The sequence below is a fragment of the Aspergillus neoniger genome, assembly GCF_003184625.1.
Source record: "Aspergillus neoniger CBS 115656 unplaced genomic scaffold BO87scaffold_18, whole genome shotgun sequence".
NCBI lineage: Eukaryota > Fungi > Ascomycota > Eurotiomycetes > Eurotiales > Aspergillaceae > Aspergillus > Aspergillus neoniger.
In genome coordinates, this window is record NW_020291146.1 from 313,061 (window position 1) to 331,573 (window position 18,513).

At 50.4% G+C, this 18,513-nt stretch overlaps 6 protein-coding genes across 6 annotated transcripts; 4 read left to right on the forward strand and 2 right to left on the reverse strand.

Moving 5' to 3' along the window:
* Window positions 1-41: 41 nt before the first annotated feature.
* On the reverse strand, window positions 42-1,055 carry BO87DRAFT_377006 (EXPERA domain-containing protein). The gene is made up of 4 exons (XM_025623443.1): window positions 827-1,055; window positions 608-771; window positions 324-558; window positions 42-268 (listed from the first exon to the last, which is right to left on the reverse strand). Exons 1-4 carry the CDS (start codon window positions 1,035-1,037, stop codon window positions 186-188), a joined length of 693 nt encoding a protein of 230 aa, XP_025479226.1. The 5' UTR covers window positions 1,038-1,055; the 3' UTR covers window positions 42-185.
* A 2,303-nt stretch (window positions 1,056-3,358) lies between these two features.
* On the forward strand, window positions 3,359-5,642 carry BO87DRAFT_459487 (acyl--CoA ligase). The gene is made up of 6 exons (XM_025628962.1): window positions 3,359-3,809; window positions 3,866-4,246; window positions 4,305-4,580; window positions 4,645-4,807; window positions 4,859-5,181; window positions 5,242-5,642. The coding sequence occupies exons 1-6, from the start codon at window positions 3,534-3,536 to the stop codon at window positions 5,569-5,571; spliced, it is 1,749 nt and encodes a 582-aa protein (XP_025479227.1). The 5' UTR covers window positions 3,359-3,533; the 3' UTR covers window positions 5,572-5,642.
* A 203-nt stretch (window positions 5,643-5,845) lies between these two features.
* On the forward strand, window positions 5,846-7,665 carry BO87DRAFT_377008 (60S ribosome biogenesis protein Sqt1). Its single transcript, XM_025623444.1, has one exon. It carries the CDS (start codon window positions 6,027-6,029, stop codon window positions 7,584-7,586), a length of 1,560 nt encoding a protein of 519 aa, XP_025479228.1. The 5' UTR covers window positions 5,846-6,026; the 3' UTR covers window positions 7,587-7,665.
* Window positions 7,666-7,806: 141 nt separating this feature from the next.
* On the reverse strand, window positions 7,807-8,557 carry BO87DRAFT_377009 (NADH dehydrogenase [ubiquinone] 1 beta subcomplex subunit 3). Its single transcript, XM_025623445.1, has 2 exons — window positions 8,316-8,557; window positions 7,807-8,257 (listed from the first exon to the last, which is right to left on the reverse strand). The coding sequence occupies exons 1-2, from the start codon at window positions 8,408-8,410 to the stop codon at window positions 8,098-8,100; spliced, it is 255 nt and encodes an 84-aa protein (XP_025479229.1). The 5' UTR covers window positions 8,411-8,557; the 3' UTR covers window positions 7,807-8,097.
* A 247-nt stretch (window positions 8,558-8,804) lies between these two features.
* Window positions 8,805-10,359, forward strand: BO87DRAFT_309690 (CCR4-NOT core DEDD family RNase subunit POP2; the record flags this gene model as incomplete). The annotated part of the gene is made up of 2 exons (XM_025619478.1): window positions 8,805-9,293; window positions 9,382-10,359. The coding sequence occupies 2 exons, from the start codon at window positions 8,805-8,807 to the stop codon at window positions 10,357-10,359; spliced, it is 1,467 nt and encodes a 488-aa protein (XP_025479230.1).
* Window positions 10,360-11,373: 1,014 nt separating this feature from the next.
* On the forward strand, window positions 11,374-13,834 carry BO87DRAFT_459491 (peroxisomal copper amine oxidase). Its single transcript, XM_025628963.1, has 3 exons — window positions 11,374-12,054; window positions 12,111-13,361; window positions 13,418-13,834. Exons 1-3 carry the CDS (start codon window positions 11,601-11,603, stop codon window positions 13,765-13,767), a joined length of 2,055 nt encoding a protein of 684 aa, XP_025479231.1. The 5' UTR covers window positions 11,374-11,600; the 3' UTR covers window positions 13,768-13,834.
* The last annotated feature ends 4,679 nt before the right edge of the window (window positions 13,835-18,513 follow it).

The window sequence follows — 18,513 nt, forward strand, 5'->3', positions numbered from 1 at the left end:
AATAATAGTATGCAGACTATGAATCTGGCATTTCTAAACCACCCAGTTCTATCGTCTTATCTACTCCATCTATTCTGAAAATGGCGCGCCATGAACCATGAACCAATCCCGGTATTCTACAAATTCAATCCAATGCACATGACTCAAACTCATACCCAAGGATTCTTCGAATCCAGTATACATCTCTAATTGTTCTTCCGCTTCCGCTCCATTCTGCTTAACTTCTTCATACCACGCGTGATCTCCACCGCACTTTCGTACGCAAAATCTGCAATATGATTAGCAACCTCAGAACCTACTCATTAAGGCATGGTTAATCTCACAAGTACCAGCAGCAAGCCAGATAAAGTTCATGAAAAAGTAATAGAACCAGAAATAGTAGCCTTCAGGACGACAAAAAGAAACTCCATGGTAATAGAGATCGAACATGCTCGTAGCATAATAAAGCACATCTCCATAGACATGTCCTACGGAGACAAGGAGCTGCAGGACATGTCTTGCGGGGTGCTGCGTGGCGATGCAGTATGCGATAGTAAATGCGAGAGGACCCCAGCAAAACTATACACATTAGTTGATAATGAATTGGTAATTTTGTGTGAGGACATACAGCGGTGACAGCTTCCATAGAAACGAGGAATGAATCAGAGGTCAGATAGCGAGAGTCAGAAAGGGAATATTCCTTCCAGAGCTGGCCGAATAAAGTGTGCGAGCCGGCTAGGGTCTTGTGGTAGACCACAAAGTAACTTTCAAAGAATAGATGTATGCATCCCGCTGTTTCTCCACATTAACATATATTCCAAACACAAGCGAAGACAACACCACTTACTAAAGCACATCCAAATGAACGCAAACTGGTCTGCTCGAGTCACCGACTTTCGCAGACGGCAAATGTAGACAGATGCGATACCCAGCACCAAAGCCCATAGCACAGCAAACTGAGCAACCAGCGATAAAGCCGAACTTTCGTTGGTTACATAATGCGGCAGATACACCGAAGACGGATAGTAACTGTGAATGACCTCTGTAATATTGTCCATTTTACTTGAGACTTTGTAGTGATGTCTGCAGCCAGTAGCAGTTCACACAGATGGCTTTATACTATGAAGCCTATAATGTGTGTACGGGCGGAACGCGCGGACTCCGAGGATCGGCTCGGGATCTCCGCCTGTTCGCTGACACCACTCTACGAACTACTACCCCTATCCCTTACACGCTATTGCTAATACCTTGCATGCTGAGTGGAGTAGCCTTGGATTACTGGCTTGGTTTGTTCAGGTACCGTTAGCCAAGAATAGAAGTAAACTCAATCCATGGTTGGAGCTAGCTGCAGCATTAGGCGACCCATGACGGATTCAGCTCTTTGCAAGTGCTAACTCTCGTGTACACATTAGCTAGAAATTTGTCTTGCTGAAATACGATGGGAAGTACAGTTATCCCGGGTTTCTTCTCATCAGAGAAGAAAACAGTTGTTACAGTGATTCCAGAATATGAACTTGATGACCCTGATGGGCTTAATTCTCATACTATAAAAAAGGACGGCGCAGATAATGACGGGTTGTACTTAGACCAGGCTGTTAGCTTATGAACAATACACTCTGGCTTACTCGATCTTTACATAATTACAGCGTACTATTCTTAGTGATTTTTCATTCCTCTGCTCGACTACATACGTGGCTAATGTCAGTGCCCAGAGCCCCAGATATACTTGTCACAGACAGCCCTATCAAGATACTTTGAAAGCCCGAAACATCAACACTATCCTTTCATCCATTTGACTCAATTTAAATTTCTCAACAGTAAAACAATACCCGAAATTCCACAATAAAATCCACATAAAAAGAGTCATATTCCAACCCCAACCCCCATCCCACTCAAAATAGCCATCTACTCCCCACCCTACAAAGTCAACTCCAAACTGACCATGGAAGGACCGAGTGCAACATTCGCCTCAAAATATCACACGACTACCAGTCTTTCTCGTCCCAAATCAAACAGGACAGTCCCGCCTATCGTGTCCTTTGCCATTACATTTGGCACATCTCTGCATAGGACAGTATCTCATAGAATGACCGACACAATCACATCTCATGCAGCGTGGAATGGGGCACTGCATTATTGAGTGGCCTTGCTGGTGGCATGCTGAGCAGGTTGTTGGGGGGAAGGTGTATACTCTGTCTGGCATTTTGGTATAGTTTAGTGTTGATGTTAGGGTGGTTGGGTGGTCTGATGTGTTTGGGGATTATGAACGGGTGATGTCTGATGGATGAGACGAGACAGTGATGAGGAGTAGATTATGAGATGAGTTCTCTGGTTGTGAGGATATGAAGTGGATGAGGATGAAGAGAGAATATTAATAGTGTTCTGGTGAGCACTCATGAAGTTCAGTGTATACAGTGTAAGAGGGATTTAGTTACTTGTTTTAGTTGTTCTTTCTCAGTAACTGTTGACTTAGTATGACTCCGTGATACACTGGATGCTTTAGGAAAATGACAGGAAACAGTTGAATGGAGCCCCTCAAGTACCCTAAGTAGAAGTACATTGTTCATCCTCCGTGACATATTGACTTGGTATGACTACGTGATACACTGCACAATTTAGGAAATTGACAGGGAACAGCTGAGTAGACTACCCTTAGTAGGAGCAAGTAATACTGCTGCAGAAAACCTAATAACTTGGCTAACTATTTACCAGGATGGCATCGGCCCTTACCCGATGAACCCATGACCATAGAGTTAGGGTGGTGGGGAAACGTTGGACCGTCTGGGACAATGCACACTTTAAGTAAAGAGTGGTACCGGCAATGCATAGCCAGCGGCTCCTGCACCCCACCAATTGATGTTATGCTTCCGGATAGAGTGTCAACTCAATTAGACCCGGTTGATCGAAGAGGAGAAAAGATAAATGTCCTGGTTGATGATGTATGCGCAACAATTGTGTGACCCGGTGGAAGAGGCAAAAAGCCGTTAAGCCACACAAGCGCGTGTGGGGCTGCAGATCACCCCGACCGGCGACCGGCCTATCTAATTTCTGGGGCGTCTGCTTCTATTAGTTACTTTTTAGTCGCCCCCAGTCGGCCCTCGGTTATAGTATTCCGAACAGCAAGGAGATGTGGCTGCAAGGTGTTATGTGTCAGTTGTATGCTCCAAGATTGTCTCTAATGACTAAAGGAGTCGCGGTGAGTATCTTCCGGAAAAGTTTTACGATGCTCCATGGCAAGCCCAATCCCATTTTCTGAAGAGTCGGAATAAACCCCGGCAAGCCTCAGGGGTACCGCAAATTGATGTAAGTTACTGAAGCCTCGGCCCATCCCCCCTCAACCATAGAAGCTTTCCCCGCACATCGCTGATAGCTTTTGGAGTTCACCGGTAACTTAAATACGGCTCCCCCACGCCGATCGTGACTTCTCCCCCATTATTTCTTCCTCTATTCACCCAACCTTGATCACTCATCCTCTTGCGTCTTGTTCCGCGAAATCCGCCTCAGTATATACCCACGTTCCTACAGAGAGCTGAGAACCTCACACCCACGACACGATGGTTTTCCTACCTCCTAAGGAGGCAGGCACTTTGCCGCCTATCCCGGACAATATTCCGCTCAGTGAATTCATGCTTACAGACTTGTATGGGCGGAATCCGCTGGGTTACTCACGGGACCCTTTCACTTGCGGCATTACCGGGAAAAGCTTCTCCGCACTAGAAGTGGTGGATCGTGTCGATTACCTGTCTCGCGCTCTGTCCAAGGAGCTTAACTGGAAGCCAAACACAGGCACCGAATGGGATAAGACGTTAGCAATCTTCAGTTTGAACACCGTGAGTTTCAAGCCCCAGGTCACTACAGCGTCTTAGCTCACGAGTTCCCTCCCTAGATCGATACCTTGCCCCTGTCATGGGCCGTCCACCAGCTGGGGGGACTCGTCTCCCCGGCTAACGCAGCCTACTCAGCTGCTGAGCTAAAGTATCAGCTGCTCGATTCCAAGGCCAAAGCTTTGTTCACCTGTCTCCCTCTCCTACAGACTGCCCTCGAGGCTGCATCCCTCGCTGGGTTGCCCAAGGATCGCATATACTTGTTGGAAGTCCCACCACAACTCACCCCCGGAGTCAAGACTCCAGCACGATTCAAGACAGTCTCGCAGTTCATTGAAGAGGGGAAGTCGCTCCCCAAGGTCGAGAGACTGAACTGGGCCGCCGGAGAGGGTTCTCGGCGGACAGCCTTCCTATGCTATTCCAGTGGGACATCCGGGTTGCCTGTGAGTCAGAACATGCAGGAAATTGTATGTGACTGATCGCATCTGACCTGCATACTAGAAAGGTGTCATGATCTCTCATCGCAATGTAATCGCAAACGTGCTTCAGATCCAAGCATTCGAGGGCACTTGGCGCGACTCCCTCAGGGCTCCCGGAACCCAAGGCAACCACACCGAGGTGGCATTGTGTCTGCTTCCTCAGAGCCACATCTATTGCCTGGTGGTCATATGCCATGCTTCTCCATTCAGAGGCGACCAGGCCGTTGTTTTACCAAAGTTCGAATTGGATCTATATCTAGCTTCCATCCAGAACTTCAAGATCTCGTCACTGTTCCTGGTCAGTAATTCTGCTCACATGTAAGCGCTGTTCCGAGAAGGGTCTCATTGATTAACTCTAATAGGTCCCTCCGATCATCATCAACATGCTCCGCAACCACGAAATTTGCGCGAAATACAACCTAGGCTCAATCAGGAGTATTTTCACTGGTGCTGCGCCCTTGGGTGTGGAAACAGCCGAAGACTTTCAGAAACTCTACCCAAATGTAATAATTCGGCAAGGATATGGTACGCATTACTCCAAGACAACTAGTGTCTCACACTGACATGGACGCGCAGGTCTGACTGAGACATCAACTGTGGTGTGCTCGACTCACCCAACTGACGTCTACCTCGGTTCATCTGGCACCCTTCTTGCTGGCGTCGAAATGCGCATTGTGACCCCGGAGGGGCAGGAGATCACGGACTACGACACACCCGGTGAACTGGTGGTCCGCAGCCCAAGTGTCGTCCTAGGTTACCTGAATAATGAGAAGGCGAACCGGGAGACCTTTGAGGACGGGTGGATGCGAACCGGTGACGAGGCCGTAGTCCGCGTGGGCCCCAAGAAGACGGAGCATATATTCATTGTCGACCGTATAAAGGAGCTCATTAAGGTCAAGGTATGTTTTCACTGATTCCTCCTCTTAGAAGAAGTTCAAGTAACCGACCGAAATGAACAGGGATTACAAGTGGCTCCAGCCGAACTGGAGGCTCACCTTCTTACCCACCCCGCCGTTGCTGATTGTGCTGTCATCGCCATCCCCGACGAGGCGGCTGGAGAAATCCCCAAGGCCATCGTGGTCAAGTCAACTTCTTTCCGTGGCAGTGACGAGGAGGCTATCCAATCGATCAAGAAGCATGTTGAAGAGCACAAAGCCCGACACAAGTGGCTCAAGGGCGGCGTTCGCTTCATCGATGCCATTCCCAAGAGTCCTAGTGGTAAGATTCTGCGTCGGATGCTTCGCGATCAAGAGAAGGAGGCAAGGAGAAAGGCTGGTTCCAAGCTGTAGGCATGCTTATACTTTGGCATGATGTGCGAGCGGTACGCTGCAGAATATTTGGTCCCAACGCGTTCCCTCCTATGAATATAAATATTTCATATAATAGATAAGATCTCATTTACCAGAATGTCCTTTAAATAAGATACAAACAGTAGGTGGGATGCTTTATGGTGAGTACTTAAGTGACCCCCTTCAGCGGATGTTTGCTGTGTTTGCATCCATCGCGGGGAAAGAATCGAATTTCTAAGCGGGGGTTGATCGGGAAGATTGATCAGCACCGAAAAAAAATAATACTCATTCTTCGGACGTCGCCCTCTGTCGTTCTTGCACATTTCTCTTGAATATTTATAATCGGACGGTCGCAAGCTGTTCCTCACCTGAAACTTCCTCTCTAACACTTCCACCACCAAAAAAAAAACAGCCCCTGCGTTCGGTGCAACCCCGCAGTTCATATTTACATCACCATGTCGTCGCAAGATCCTCACCGCGCCGACGACGACGCCTACGTTGATGCCGATGAAGCTGATGAGGTTATCAACCGCGATGAGGACCACCCCATGGAGTCCGATGGCGAAGATGAGGATGGCGATCAGCCCATGAGCTACGAAGAACAAGAAATCACCCTGCAGAATGACTCCGCCGCCCATTTCGATAGCCACAACGACTCCGTTTTCTGCATTGCTCAGCACCCCATCCGCAACAACATTGTTATCACTGGCTCCGGAGACGATACCGCTTATATCTTCGATTCGACACCGAACGATGAGCGCCCCGTCCTTCCCCGCAGCTACGAGTCGGACCCGCAACCCAGGCGCGAGCGGGATTCTCTCCAGCCGCTCCTCAAGCTTGACGGCCACTCCGACACCGTGAACGCCGTCGCATTCACAGAACCCAAGGGCGAGTTCGTTATCACGGCAGGAATGGACGGCAAGCTGCGCGCTTATCGTGATACCACACCCCAGGGAACCGGGCTCGCATGGCAGTTCCTCGCGGAGGTTCAAGAAGTGGAGGAGATCAACTGGGTTGCTGTCTGCCCTTGCGAGAAGGGCAACGAGGAGAAGAGCAACATTATTGCTCTGGGTGCCAACGACGGTAGCGCTTGGGTGTTCCGCATCGACCCCCGGGATGCCGCTGCTCCCATCTCCATCATTCAGTCTTTCTTCCAACACACCGGATCCTGCACTGCGGGTGCCTGGACTCCCGATGGAAAGCTGCTGGCGACCGTCTCCGAGGACGGTAGCTTCTACGTTTACGATGTCTTTGGCGACGCTGCCGCCGCTGGCGTCTCTTACTCCCCGGGTACTAGCGCTGTCGTCGGTCTGACTGCGGAGGACCAGCGCTTCGCCGTCGAGGGTGGTCTGTACTCTATCGCTATCTCCCCGGGTGGTGCTATTGCCGCTGTTGGTGGTGCCGAGGGCAACATCAAGGTGGTCGGTCTTCCCCGTTTGGCGCCGGCTGGCGGCGCCGCTGCTTCCAAGGCGAAGGGCAAGGGTGCTGCTTCACAGGCGACTGCCTCTGCTGCGGGTACCCTGCTCGCCTCTCTCCAGGCTCAGAGTGACGGTGTTGAGACTCTCTCTTTCTCTTCCCCTCCTCTGACTCTTCTTGCGGCTGGCTCCGTGGATGGCTCGATCGCCCTGTTCGACGCTGCCCACCGCTTCGCCGTCCGCCGTCACATTAAGGAGGCGCACGAGGGCGCCGTGGTTAAGGTTGAGTTCCTGCAGAGCCGTGCTCCTGCCGGCCCCTTGCCTCGTCCCAGCCCGCTGGCAGCCGCGACGGCCGGTCAAGGCCAACCGTGGCTGCTCACCTCCGTGGGTATGGATGGTATTGTCAGACGCTGGGATGCCCGTGGAGGAACTGCGGCTGCTGCCCAGGGTTTGTTGAAGGAGTGGAAGGGCCACTTGGGTCTTGTTGAGAACTCGGAGGGTGAACAATCCGGCGGTATCATGGGCTTTGTGCAGAGCTCGGATGGTAAGCGGGTTGTTACCGCCGGTGATGACGGTATTTCTCTGGTATTTGAAGAGTAAATTTTTCATGATGATTAGACCAAAAAGCCTGTATAGATGCGGATTTCCGAGATATCGGCGTATTAATGCAATTTATGACCATGTTTAGTTCTCACTTGATCAACAGTTTCCTGGCTGGCATTATGATACATAGCAAGCAGTACTATTACTGGTAATTCATAGTTTAGTTAATCGCTATGCTGAGTAATGTCGAATACCTACACAGCCTAACTTCCAGAAGGTTTGAACAAAATGCACTTGATGTGATAAATAACAGTTACTATGTACACCTGACAAATGAAACAACCCAAGCGCCGTCTGTAGAGCTAAGGGTCATTCATGATAATGAGACCAAAAATCTATCCCAATCGAATCGACAATTCCTTCTCCCACTTGTACACCACACATTGTGACCCTCTAATCACGTACGGATGCCATTGATCTCAGCAATCCGGGGTATTCTTCATCTTTTTTCCATCGCATGTCGGCTTCTTTCTTCCAACTCCGCACTTATGCTCCCCTTGATCGTGATTTAGTGGTGGCCCTCGCCGTGGTGGTGGTGGTCATCCTTCAGGAAGAAGTGCTCGTAGGCGCAGTAACCGGCGAAAGCAACGCTGGCAATGCCGAAGCCAGGGAAGATGCGCTTGAAACGGTTGATGCGGCTGAAGGGACCGGTGTATCTCCAGGCCTCGCTGGGGTAAATAGTCAGTACAACACGTAATTTCTGAATCGGCGGTGGATGTATCGTACTAGCGAGCCCAGGGGTCCTTCTTGGCCCAGGCCGACCGGGGGTGGGCGGCGGCCTTGAATTCGTTGATGTCAAATCCGGTGGGGTTGGGAGCCATGGTGAGCGGATTGGCGATGGATGAAGGTGTGAGTTGAAGGTGAGTTAGACGGCGGGTCGAAGATTCAGGGAAATGAGACCGAGATCCGCAGGGTCCGGACAGACAATGGACGGAAAACCGGGGGTGGTAGCGCGAGAATAAGGACAGGCGGAAACAGGAAGTTGAAGCTGTACGGAAACGAGGGAGTTCGAGCGAGGACTGGGGGCTTGGCGCACTAGTCCGGATCCAGCAACCGCAGCTGTCCGCCTTCTTCGCCGGCGAGGATGAGCCCGTCCGTCCCAGAGCCCAGCGCGAAAAGAGCCGACCGACCCCCCTCCACTTCGCTTCAACTCATCGTTCATCCCAATCTCAGATGCGTGACGGTTGATCAGCTCTCTCATCGCTGCCTTTCAACATGCCCCCTCCCGTCGGCCGATACGGGCCTACTGGCCTAACAGCTTCCTATACCCACCTACAGCAAGCCCATCTCCAGCAACAGCAGCAAGCCCAACATCACCCGGCCCATGCCCAGTCGGCCAACTCAGCCCTCCCTCCTCCATCTCTCGGTGGTCACCCCGGTTTTGCCGCCGGAAACCCGAACACAAATATCAATCCGTTTACACTGTCCGGCACCGGTATCGCAAATGGTATGTCCGTCGCAGGGTTCGCGAGTGCCGGGGATGGAGGCGGCACCGGACTCGCCAGCCACGCCGCCCAGATGGGCTTCGCACGAGGCGCGCAGATGCAACAGCAGCAATTACATCAGACTCACGATGGCCGACTGGCGCTCGAGGCCAAGGCCGGTGCGGTGAAGACGCGGATACGTGACGTATGGAGCCACAATCTGGCTCAGGAAATGGCCATCCTGCGACAGTTCGTCGAGAAGTATCCCTACATCAGCATGGTAAGATGCAGCTAGCTGTGGAGCTGGGAAATTATGAAGTTGCTCGGCTCCTTTTACTGGGAGATGAGGGACGCTAACCTAGGCCCAGGACACCGAGTTCCCCGGTATCGTCGCACGTCCAATGGGAGCGTTCACGAACAAAGCAGATTACCACTACCAAACTCTTCGTTGTAACGTCGATCTCCTGAAAATGATCCAGCTCGGTATTACCTTGTTTTCTGCCGAAGGCGAGGTACCCCCGCCCAACGCTACGGATGCGAATGGACAGCCTCTCGGAAACAGCCTCGTCCCTGCGCCATGCACATGGCAATTCAACTTCCGGTTTTCGTTGGAGGAAGATATGTACGCACAAGAGTCGACGGCTATGCTGGCTAAGGCGGGTATCGATTTCTCTATGCATGAGAAAAACGGAATCGACCCATTCGAGTTTGGTGCTCTTCTGATCAGCTCGGGGCTCGTCCTTCTGGAAGATGTCCATTGGGTCTCTTTCCACTCCGGCTATGATTTCGGATACCTCATGAAGATTATGCTCTGCAAACCTCTTCCCGAGAATGAAGAGGAATTCCACAAACTCCTCAAGATCTTCTTCCCGTCGCTGTATGATATCAAATATTTGATGAAACATGCAGGACGCAATCAGGCTGTAAACGACTCTCCGTTAACGCCAGCCGCTGCTCAAATCCTCACTAATCTCGGACAGAAGTCGGGTCTGCAAGACATTGCGGATGAGCTCGGTGTCAAGCGCGTCGGCATCGCTCATCAGGCAGGGTCGGACTCTCTCGTGACGGGTGAGATCTACTGGAAGATGCGCCAACTCGTCTTCAACGGCAGCATCGACGAGTCGAAATACTCGGGTCAGATTTGGGGCTTGAACGGTCAGATGCCGGCTTTGCTGTACCACATGCAGCCACATCAGACTCCCAATCTCAACGGCGCCACAATCTACTCGGCTACCGGCACGCCAAGCACCCCCAATGCCGGTCACCTGGGCAGCCAAACACCCCATACGATGACACCTGGTGCCACTGGCGGCGTCCTGGGGCAATTCCAGCTTGCCAAGTCATGAGGCTCGTCGGTTCGTCTGGCTGTCTTGGTATTATCTCCTTTCAATATTTGGTGTTAGATCAGGTTCGGGGAGTTCGAGATATTGTCTACGTTTAGGTACATTTTCCCTGACTCTTTGCTCTCTTGCTTGTATAGGCTCCTACTCCTGACCGGTTGGATCTGGCAACAGCACCCGGATCCACGGTCACTTTTCTCCATTGAACCTTAGCCGGCGGTTCTGATTACTTTTTCACCTGTTTATCATGTTGCTTTCGGCAGAGATGGCAAGGAATCTATATGATGTGATGGATGTACATAGCATGTGGCATCGGTTGTGTTTCTTGGTGCATTGTCTTGTTTGCTAGTGTTTTCTGTTTTTCGGTCCGTTTCAAGGAGTTCATCGCCTGCAGTGCCTTCGTATTGCCTTGGAGGTGGGTGTTTGCAATAGGTGTATGGTGTTCGTCTCCGGCTGGAATGTGATCTACGTCAAGCATTATTTCGTTAAGCGTCCGTTTCTATCCCCGTAGGTAGAACTGGTTGGGAATCTACTTTGCCTCTATGATAGACATGTTAATAATTAGCATTATTAAACTATCTTGTCAGTAGCTCAGACCCACTTCAGCCTTTGTGGCTCAATGACAGCCTGGCAGTGATGCAGAACGCGTTGTATTACCCCGTCCGCGATCGGTCTGCTGATCTTGCATCGGGAGGGGGGACTCGAACCAAGACTGTCCATCCCTTGATGAGCCTGATAGGGGCAACCACATCCGACGCCTAGATCGGACCCTTCCAGGCCGACGCTCGGGTCAGTCTGCGAATCCGGGGTAACCTATCTCACCGGTAGTCGTAGACAAGGTTCCGATTGCCGCTTTGAGTCGCAGCGGAGAAGCAGGTGGCACTAGACCGCTTCGGGGCAAGGAATCCGGGCGTGCTTATCGAGGCGTATCTTATCGGTGGTGCAGCGGTCGTGCTGTACAATCATATCCTCCTCTGGCAATGCGCTCGTGCAGCCATGCGCTCGCTGCTTATAAGGTGGGTTGTGCCCCTCTGTGTCGACTATGGTTTCACACAGTCTGGGTGGTAGCATCACTTTACATCTTCATCTTTGTCCTACCGTACAACTGGCCAGGTCGCCGGTTTATTTTCCAACTGAGGAAAACATATACTTTTACCTCTCCCATACTACTTACTTTCTACTGCACGCCAATTACTCACTTCGTTGAGAGATAATTACAAACGCTTGCATTACTCCGCTCCTTCATCATGGTTCTTGAGCGCCTTCAACAGCTGACCCATCAGGTCCAAGCTACTTCTCCCCCTCCTCACCCTTTAGACCCTCTCTCGACGGTGGAAATCGACGCCGCTGTCGCCCTTATCCGCAAGGAATATGGCAAGGTCAACTTCAATGCGGTCACTCTGTATGAGCCCCGCAAGGCGGAGATGATGGCATGGCTGGAGAACCCGCAGAAGGCTCCCCGTCCCACTCGTGCGGCCGACGTCGTTGCCATTGCGCCGGGCGGCAAGGTCTACGATGGAATTGTCGACCTTGATGAGAAGAAGATCGTGAGATGGGAACACACGCCTGGCGTGCAACCCTTGATCACCATGGAAGACTTGCAGGAGGTCGAGTCGATTGTTCGCAAGGACCCCAAGGTCATTGAGCAGTGTGCGATCATTGGCATTCCGAAGGAGGATATGTACAAGGTTTACTGTGATCGTAAGTTGTCGTCCGACGACAGGTTGTGGACTTGCATGATGCTAACTCACCTGCAGCTTGGACAATCGGCTACGACGAGCGCTTTGGAAATGGTGTCCGTCTGCAGCAGGCTCTCATGTACTACCGTCCTCACATTGACGATTCTCAATACACGTATCCTCTGGACTTCTGCCCTATCTTTAACGCGGAGACCAAGCAAGTCATTCATATCGACATCCCGCCGGTGCGGAGGCCCATCAGCAAGGCGCCTCCCAGCAACTACCACCCGGCTTCAATTGAGAAAGAGGGCAGTTACAGGACAGATATCAAGCCCATTCACATCACGCAGCCAGAGGGCGTTTCTTTCGGCATCAACGGACGTACTATCGACTGGCAGAAGTGGAACATTCACGTTGGTTTCAACTACCGTGAGGGTATCGTCTTGAACAACATCACCTTCAATGACAATGGAAATGTCCGTCCTGTGTTCTACCGTCTGTCTCTTGCGGAGATGGTCGTCCCCTATGGAAACCCTGAGCACCCTCATCAGCGCAAGCACGCTTTCGACTTGGGAGAGTATGGTGGTGGCTACATGACCAACAGTCTTTCCCTGGGCTGTGACTGCAAGGGTGCTATTCACTATATGGATGCTGCTTTTGTCAACCGCGCAGGTGCTAGCACCATCGTCAAGAATGCCATCTGCATTCACGAAGAAGACGCCGGCATTCTCTTCAAGCACACTGACTTCCGTGACGAGTCTGTGATCGTAACTCGCGGCCGAAAGCTCATCATTTCCCACATCTTCACCGCCGCCAACTACGAGTACTGCGTCTACTGGATCTTCCACCAGGATGGCACTATCCAGCTCGACATCAAACTCACCGGTATTCTGAACACCTACGCCATGAACCCCGGCGAGGACACCAAGGGCTGGGGAACTGAGGTCTACCCTGGCGTCAACGCACACAACCACCAGCACCTCTTCTGTCTGCGTGTAGACGCCAACGTCGACGGACCCAATAACACCGTGTTCCAAGTCGACGCAACTCGCAGTGAAGCCGAGGTCGGAAGTGCAGAGAACCCCTACGGAAACGCATTCTACGCCAAGAAGACGAAATACACTACGCCTCTCGAAGCAATGTCCGACTACGATGGCAACACGTCCAGAACCTGGGAGATTGCCAACACCAACAAGCTGAACCCCCACAGCAAGAAGCCCGTCTGCTACAAGCTAGTCAGCCGTGAAGTACCTCCCTTGCTTCCCAAGGCGGGTAGTTTGGTCTGGAAGCGGGCTGGATTCGCTAGACATGCTGTGCATGTCACTAAGTGTAAGTGCCTACCATGACCTTCCACATTGAACTGTTTCACTAACTCCCAAATAAAGACTCCGATGACCAGATTCATCCTGCCGGTCGCCACGTACCCCAGACCTCGGGTGAACCATCCCACGGCCTGCCGGCGTGGATTGAAGCCGCTGGTCCGAACTCCACTATCGACAACACGGACGTCGTCCTATGGCATACGTTTGGCCTTACGCACTTCCCCTCCCCTGAAGACTACCCTATCATGCCTGCTGAGCCAATGACTTTGCTTCTCCGTCCGAGACACTTCTTTGCGAGGAACCCTGCCTTGGATGTTCCTCCTAGTTTTGCTCGCACACCGTCGCAGGTTGCTGCTGGAGCTGGAGCATGCTCTTCTTGTAAGAAGAGTGATGGATCTAGTGTTCAGGTCTAGTTTGCATTTTTCATTTTCTTTTCTTTTCTTCTCTTTCCCTAGTTGAAGGTATCTTTGTATGATTCCCATCATGGCTTTTGTTTTACTAGCATTCTAGTTAGCTTTTGGAATAGGATTTTCTGAAATTATTTGCTTTGTAGTGGTTTGGCCTGTAGATTCCTTCCCAGTAAGTAAATTGACTGATGCCCTGTACTTCTTCTTGGTTGGCCTGAATGTGGAGTCCTACAACTGGTGGCGCACATATCAAATCCGTACAAATTGCCTTTCCCACAACATTGATTCTGTGACAAATTTTACACAGATTTCCGTTTTCATTCCTAAACCGAATGTGAATTGGTTAACTACCCAGTCTGAAGCTTGCCCGGTCACTTCGTACCCTTGAAATAGTGACACAGCAGTATTAACGGACACCGGGTCCCGATTCACGCTGGTAGATTATTTTATGGAAATCTCCGAATCACAAATATTGCTGCCTTTGCACACATGTTCACTACTCCACTAATGTCCTTTTCGAATTACCTGGTATTGCTGAATTTATCTATATTCTTGAAAGCTACTTGGTCCATGGCCAGGTACTGGTGCATGCTTCCCTTGGCACTAGCCATGTATTCGCATCACGCGGTGAAATAATGTGCACTCACTGCGGGTTTTACTTTACGATTCCCTGTGCTCAGTGATTCTATACACGTCGCGTATTGTATGAAGGTGGTTCTTCACCAGCCGCTTCACATTCATGGCTGTTAATTACATCAGCTGATTCTCGCTGTGCCTCTTCTATAAGAAGCTCGCTTCTCCTCTCCCTCTCTTCCTTTTCCTCCTCACCTCTTTCATCCTCACACTTCCATCAGCATCATCAACGTGTATACTCATTTCCATCTTCTATATACCTCATGGCACCATCGACACAAGCAGCATCCTGCAAACGTCTTCCTCTTTGATATGCTGGAAATCCTAGACTTCCTACTTTTCCTCTTCATTGTTGGACTTCTCTACTGTGTGCTGGAATGACCCTTGTTCCATCTTAGTCGAATGGTCTGATATATCCTGCCATGCAAGTCACCACATCACTCATGCTTCGTGAAGGGACCTATATCCATTCTTAATCTTCGACAATATTGCGGAGCTTCGAATACTGTCTGTCTGTCGCTCGTTCCATATAACGCTCTCCCTAGCCTTCTCGCTCTAATCTGCCAGGAAACCTGGTATAACTGCGATGCTCAACTACCAATGGCGTCAAAACCAGAGCACCATCGAGCTACTTGGTCATGGTCGATGCGTGCTTCAATGATACCTTCATGATGCTTGTATCACGTTGTCGATGATATCGTGACCGTGATAGCTGACATGTGTTATGCTGCATGTCACCCATATCGCTTGCAGGATGGAGAGGATGAATATATACCCATCAATCGGCGTGGTGATGGTGCGGTCGCCAGGTCCGCAGAGACAAGCTAGGCTGGTAGCTTTTAGCTTCGGCTGTTGCGATGGGGTTTGCTTGATTGAGGGTCTCGCCTTGAATCACTCACATGGTTTTGAGTTACGAATATCACACCGATTCAGTGGTTTTCGGCAAGAGACCACCATACACATAGCTGTCCGGGGAAGACTCAGACTTTTGCTCAACGCGAACAGGACATACTGAGGCTTTACTGATTCTCTATCTCCCGCAACAATGGTGTACCGAAGTCCAAGAAAGACACTACGCATCTTGCCACTTCCGTGTCTCTATCACGAGGGAATATCATCACGGCAGGGTCTAGCACAAGATCATTTCCCCATGTTCTCAATCTATCTATCTTTGATAATGTTGTCACTGCTAGTCAACGGCGCTGTTGCTACAACTGCACCTTGGTGCTCCCACAAACTGTCACACTACCGGCTCTTTGCGGAAGACTTTACTTCATCTACTCGTGGGTTTGGATTAACCAAGAAATCCATAGTGAGCCCAGTTTATGTTGGCTGCCAGCTACGCTATCTAAATCTATAATTCATCTTCAGCACTCCTCAGCGCCCATCAGTCACTCCAATCAGGATGTCGAATACAAGGGGCTGACCTCCTATACGACTACACTCACGAACTGTCTAAATGTGCAGTGCGAGAGATTACCCGACAGCATAACTTGCCCGTCGATACTAAGAAGAAAAGCCAATTGATTCTGGAAGGCTTCAGTCCATGATGCTGGATACATCCTCGTGCATACATCGTTTCCCATAGGCCTCTTCAAATAAGCCTGTGTCTCTCGTTCTTTGTTTGGAAAAGCAAGAGATCCAACTATGTCATTATCGCCTCATGACTTGAGAAATGTGTCTTTGAGAAACCTCCCCGCTCAACGTCAATTTCATCAAAGCCATCATGACATACCATCAGAATGCGCCAAAAGGTTGCTGGTTGCGACCAGACAGAAAAGCCTTTTGACTTGAAGAGCTTGTAGTTGTACAAGGCTAGTCGTTACCGAAACAGACAAGGACTATCACGATAGTCTGTGGAGGAACTGGTATCTGGTTCTGGTTCCAGGGCACAGAAGTACTATGAAGTGCGTTTGTCAATTTAAATGAAGCTTTCTTCAACATCAATGAATCAACTACCGCTTACTTAGCAGTGGATATCTCCAGGAGCACATCCTGGCCTCAGCATGAATGGGTAGGGCTCAACGTTCCGGTTGGTTTCGATATGCGCGGTCCTTCAATCGGTGATTCTATCTCGTGTTTTATTGTGTTTCCTGTTCTTTTGACATAGTCAGGACGATACTCAATCCTGCGTCATGACTTCCATTCCAACTCAGAGACTTTGAGTCTGGAAACGCCACACTTCAGTTGGATGTGTCCCAACCAAGTTGGGCTTACGCGCGTCAATCTGTACCCAATGATGCTACGGATACTAATGAGAGAGATTGGGTCCGATCTGGCGAGTGATGCCGTGTCCACTCCGCTGGATCTCGAAGGTATCTAAGAGGCATTCCAAGAGAAGAAATACCGAGGACAATAACAGTGCCAAGTTGAGAGATAAACGCGAAGTCAAGACAAGCGACGCTAGAAAGGTCAGAAACGAGTCAAGTTACACACAGCACGCTACCTCAGCTATGTTTGGAAATGCTCCAGGTTCAAAAAAGTCAGGCCTGCGTTCACTCAAGGCAAGATGTTGCGCAGCACATCCAACAAACAACAGTGAAATCTTCTCACCCGAATATTCCCAGGTCTTGTGCCAACAACCACTTCCGAGCAAACGGAAATGTTTTCAACCTGCCATAGCCTTCGTCTCAATCGTCCACGTCATCCTCTCCAGTGCATACTGCATCTTGATCTGGACGGCGTCTGGCCTTGACGCATTCAGGCTGGTGGGGGAGTATATGATCTCCCTGAGACGGCGTCTTTCGATGCCTACATCTTCGGGTGAAAGAAGGAATCAGGACATACAGCCAGATATATGCTTAGAAGCTGGTTTGGCCAAGCAACTCAATGGAACTGCTTTCACTCGTCCGACAAGAAAGGTACAGAACAGTGCGCTGGCTACTGTTAACGGGCGCTCTATCTGCTCTCCTGCCAGTGTTTTGTCTGTGCCGTCTCATTTTATACCCTTGTTCGTCTGACTCCAAACGATACTGCTGGCTTCGTGAATCGCACATTATTAACCACCATCGAAGCTCGTCCTCACTGCTGCTTTTCCTCGACTGGTATATCTCTGATTGATGCTCCCTCATGCTAAGCTTGTCAGGGAACCTCGCAGTTGATCGAATGAGACATCATTTTACGAACTTTCCAACAAGCTGCGCAAGATTCTATTTCGTGGATATAGATACACACAGCGACAACGCGGAGACGCATTTCTCCAAGACATCCCGTTCATCGCCCAAGGAGCGATCAGACGTGGGAGCATGCTAGCTTTCCAGGTGGCGGACAAGAAGACAGACAGTTCATAATCCACGTTCATGTATGCGGGGATTTGCAATCTTGGAAAATCGTCAGATGACATCGATCCAATTTTGACGCTGAAGGCCACAATCATAGGCATTCAATGTCTGAAGATTTTCCAGCAACACACAAGAGGCACCGTACCCGAAAGTCTATACAGCTGGAAATGTTTCTTGGATGTGAGGAGATCACCAGAATGCACCGCTATGTATTGCTGATGGGAGTCATCCATATATATTATGTCTGTCCGCCAAACAGTTCGTTAACAGTTGATACTGCTACATGCAAAGCCGTATTTGAGAAGTCGAGGACATGATGCCAGTCCAGACCAGCAGATGAAAGCGAACCTGGCCAGAAGCAACCGGTCATACAGGAAACAGATGGAGATGGATGGATCCCATTTCCTCGTGACGCCAGACAAGAATGGCTAGAATGCTTCCGGTCTTGCAGAGGAAAGTTCCGACAGGCATAGGCGATCGGAATGTCGAGTCTATGACAATTACAACCTACTTCATCAATCTGCCTACGCTAGTAAGAGATGTTACCATATCCACGACTTCCACCATTACTCCAGAAGTACCATGGCCAGCTACTGGCAGTCATGGGCCAACTGGGTCATGAGCGAGTGGAGAAACTTCATATACGATTGTCCTTGTCGACCTATGCAGCCTACGAAAGCTGCTACTGGTGGACACGGCTCTCAAATGGCAGCGAACTTCCAGTTAAGGCGTCGACACAATGCAGGCTGGGTGGCCTTCAGCCTTTCTGTCTTACGCGTCATGATGCATCGGAGATAGTGTCGTCAGATCCGGGCTTGCCGATGTTATACCCCGACAT

Excerpts from the sequence above, each read along its gene's own strand:
- BO87DRAFT_377006 (XM_025623443.1), bottom strand. The coding sequence starts at position 1,037 with ATGGACAATATTACAGAGGTCATTCACAGTTACTATCCGTCTTCGGTG. Across the intron at positions 559-607 it reads CTATGGAAGCTGTCACCGCT|TTTTGCTGGGGTCCTCTCGC; the intron begins GTATGTCCTCAC and ends TAATGTGTATAG. Across the intron at positions 269-323 it reads CTGGCTTGCTGCTGGTACTT|ATTTTGCGTACGAAAGTGCG; the intron begins GTGAGATTAACC and ends ATCATATTGCAG.
- BO87DRAFT_459487 (XM_025628962.1), top strand. The coding sequence starts at position 3,534 with ATGGTTTTCCTACCTCCTAAGGAGGCAGGCACTTTGCCGCCTATCCCG. Across the intron at positions 4,247-4,304 it reads GTGGGACATCCGGGTTGCCT|AAAGGTGTCATGATCTCTCA; the intron begins GTGAGTCAGAAC and ends CCTGCATACTAG. Across the intron at positions 4,581-4,644 it reads AGATCTCGTCACTGTTCCTG|GTCCCTCCGATCATCATCAA; the intron begins GTCAGTAATTCT and ends TAACTCTAATAG.
- BO87DRAFT_377008 (XM_025623444.1), top strand. The coding sequence starts at position 6,027 with ATGTCGTCGCAAGATCCTCACCGCGCCGACGACGACGCCTACGTTGAT.
- BO87DRAFT_377009 (XM_025623445.1), bottom strand. The coding sequence starts at position 8,410 with ATGGCTCCCAACCCCACCGGATTTGACATCAACGAATTCAAGGCCGCC. Across the intron at positions 8,258-8,315 it reads AAGGACCCCTGGGCTCGCTA|CGAGGCCTGGAGATACACCG; the intron begins GTACGATACATC and ends TATTTACCCCAG.
- BO87DRAFT_459491 (XM_025628963.1), top strand. The coding sequence starts at position 11,601 with ATGGTTCTTGAGCGCCTTCAACAGCTGACCCATCAGGTCCAAGCTACT. Across the intron at positions 12,055-12,110 it reads GTACAAGGTTTACTGTGATC|CTTGGACAATCGGCTACGAC; the intron begins GTAAGTTGTCGT and ends ACTCACCTGCAG. Across the intron at positions 13,362-13,417 it reads TGCTGTGCATGTCACTAAGT|ACTCCGATGACCAGATTCAT; the intron begins GTAAGTGCCTAC and ends TCCCAAATAAAG.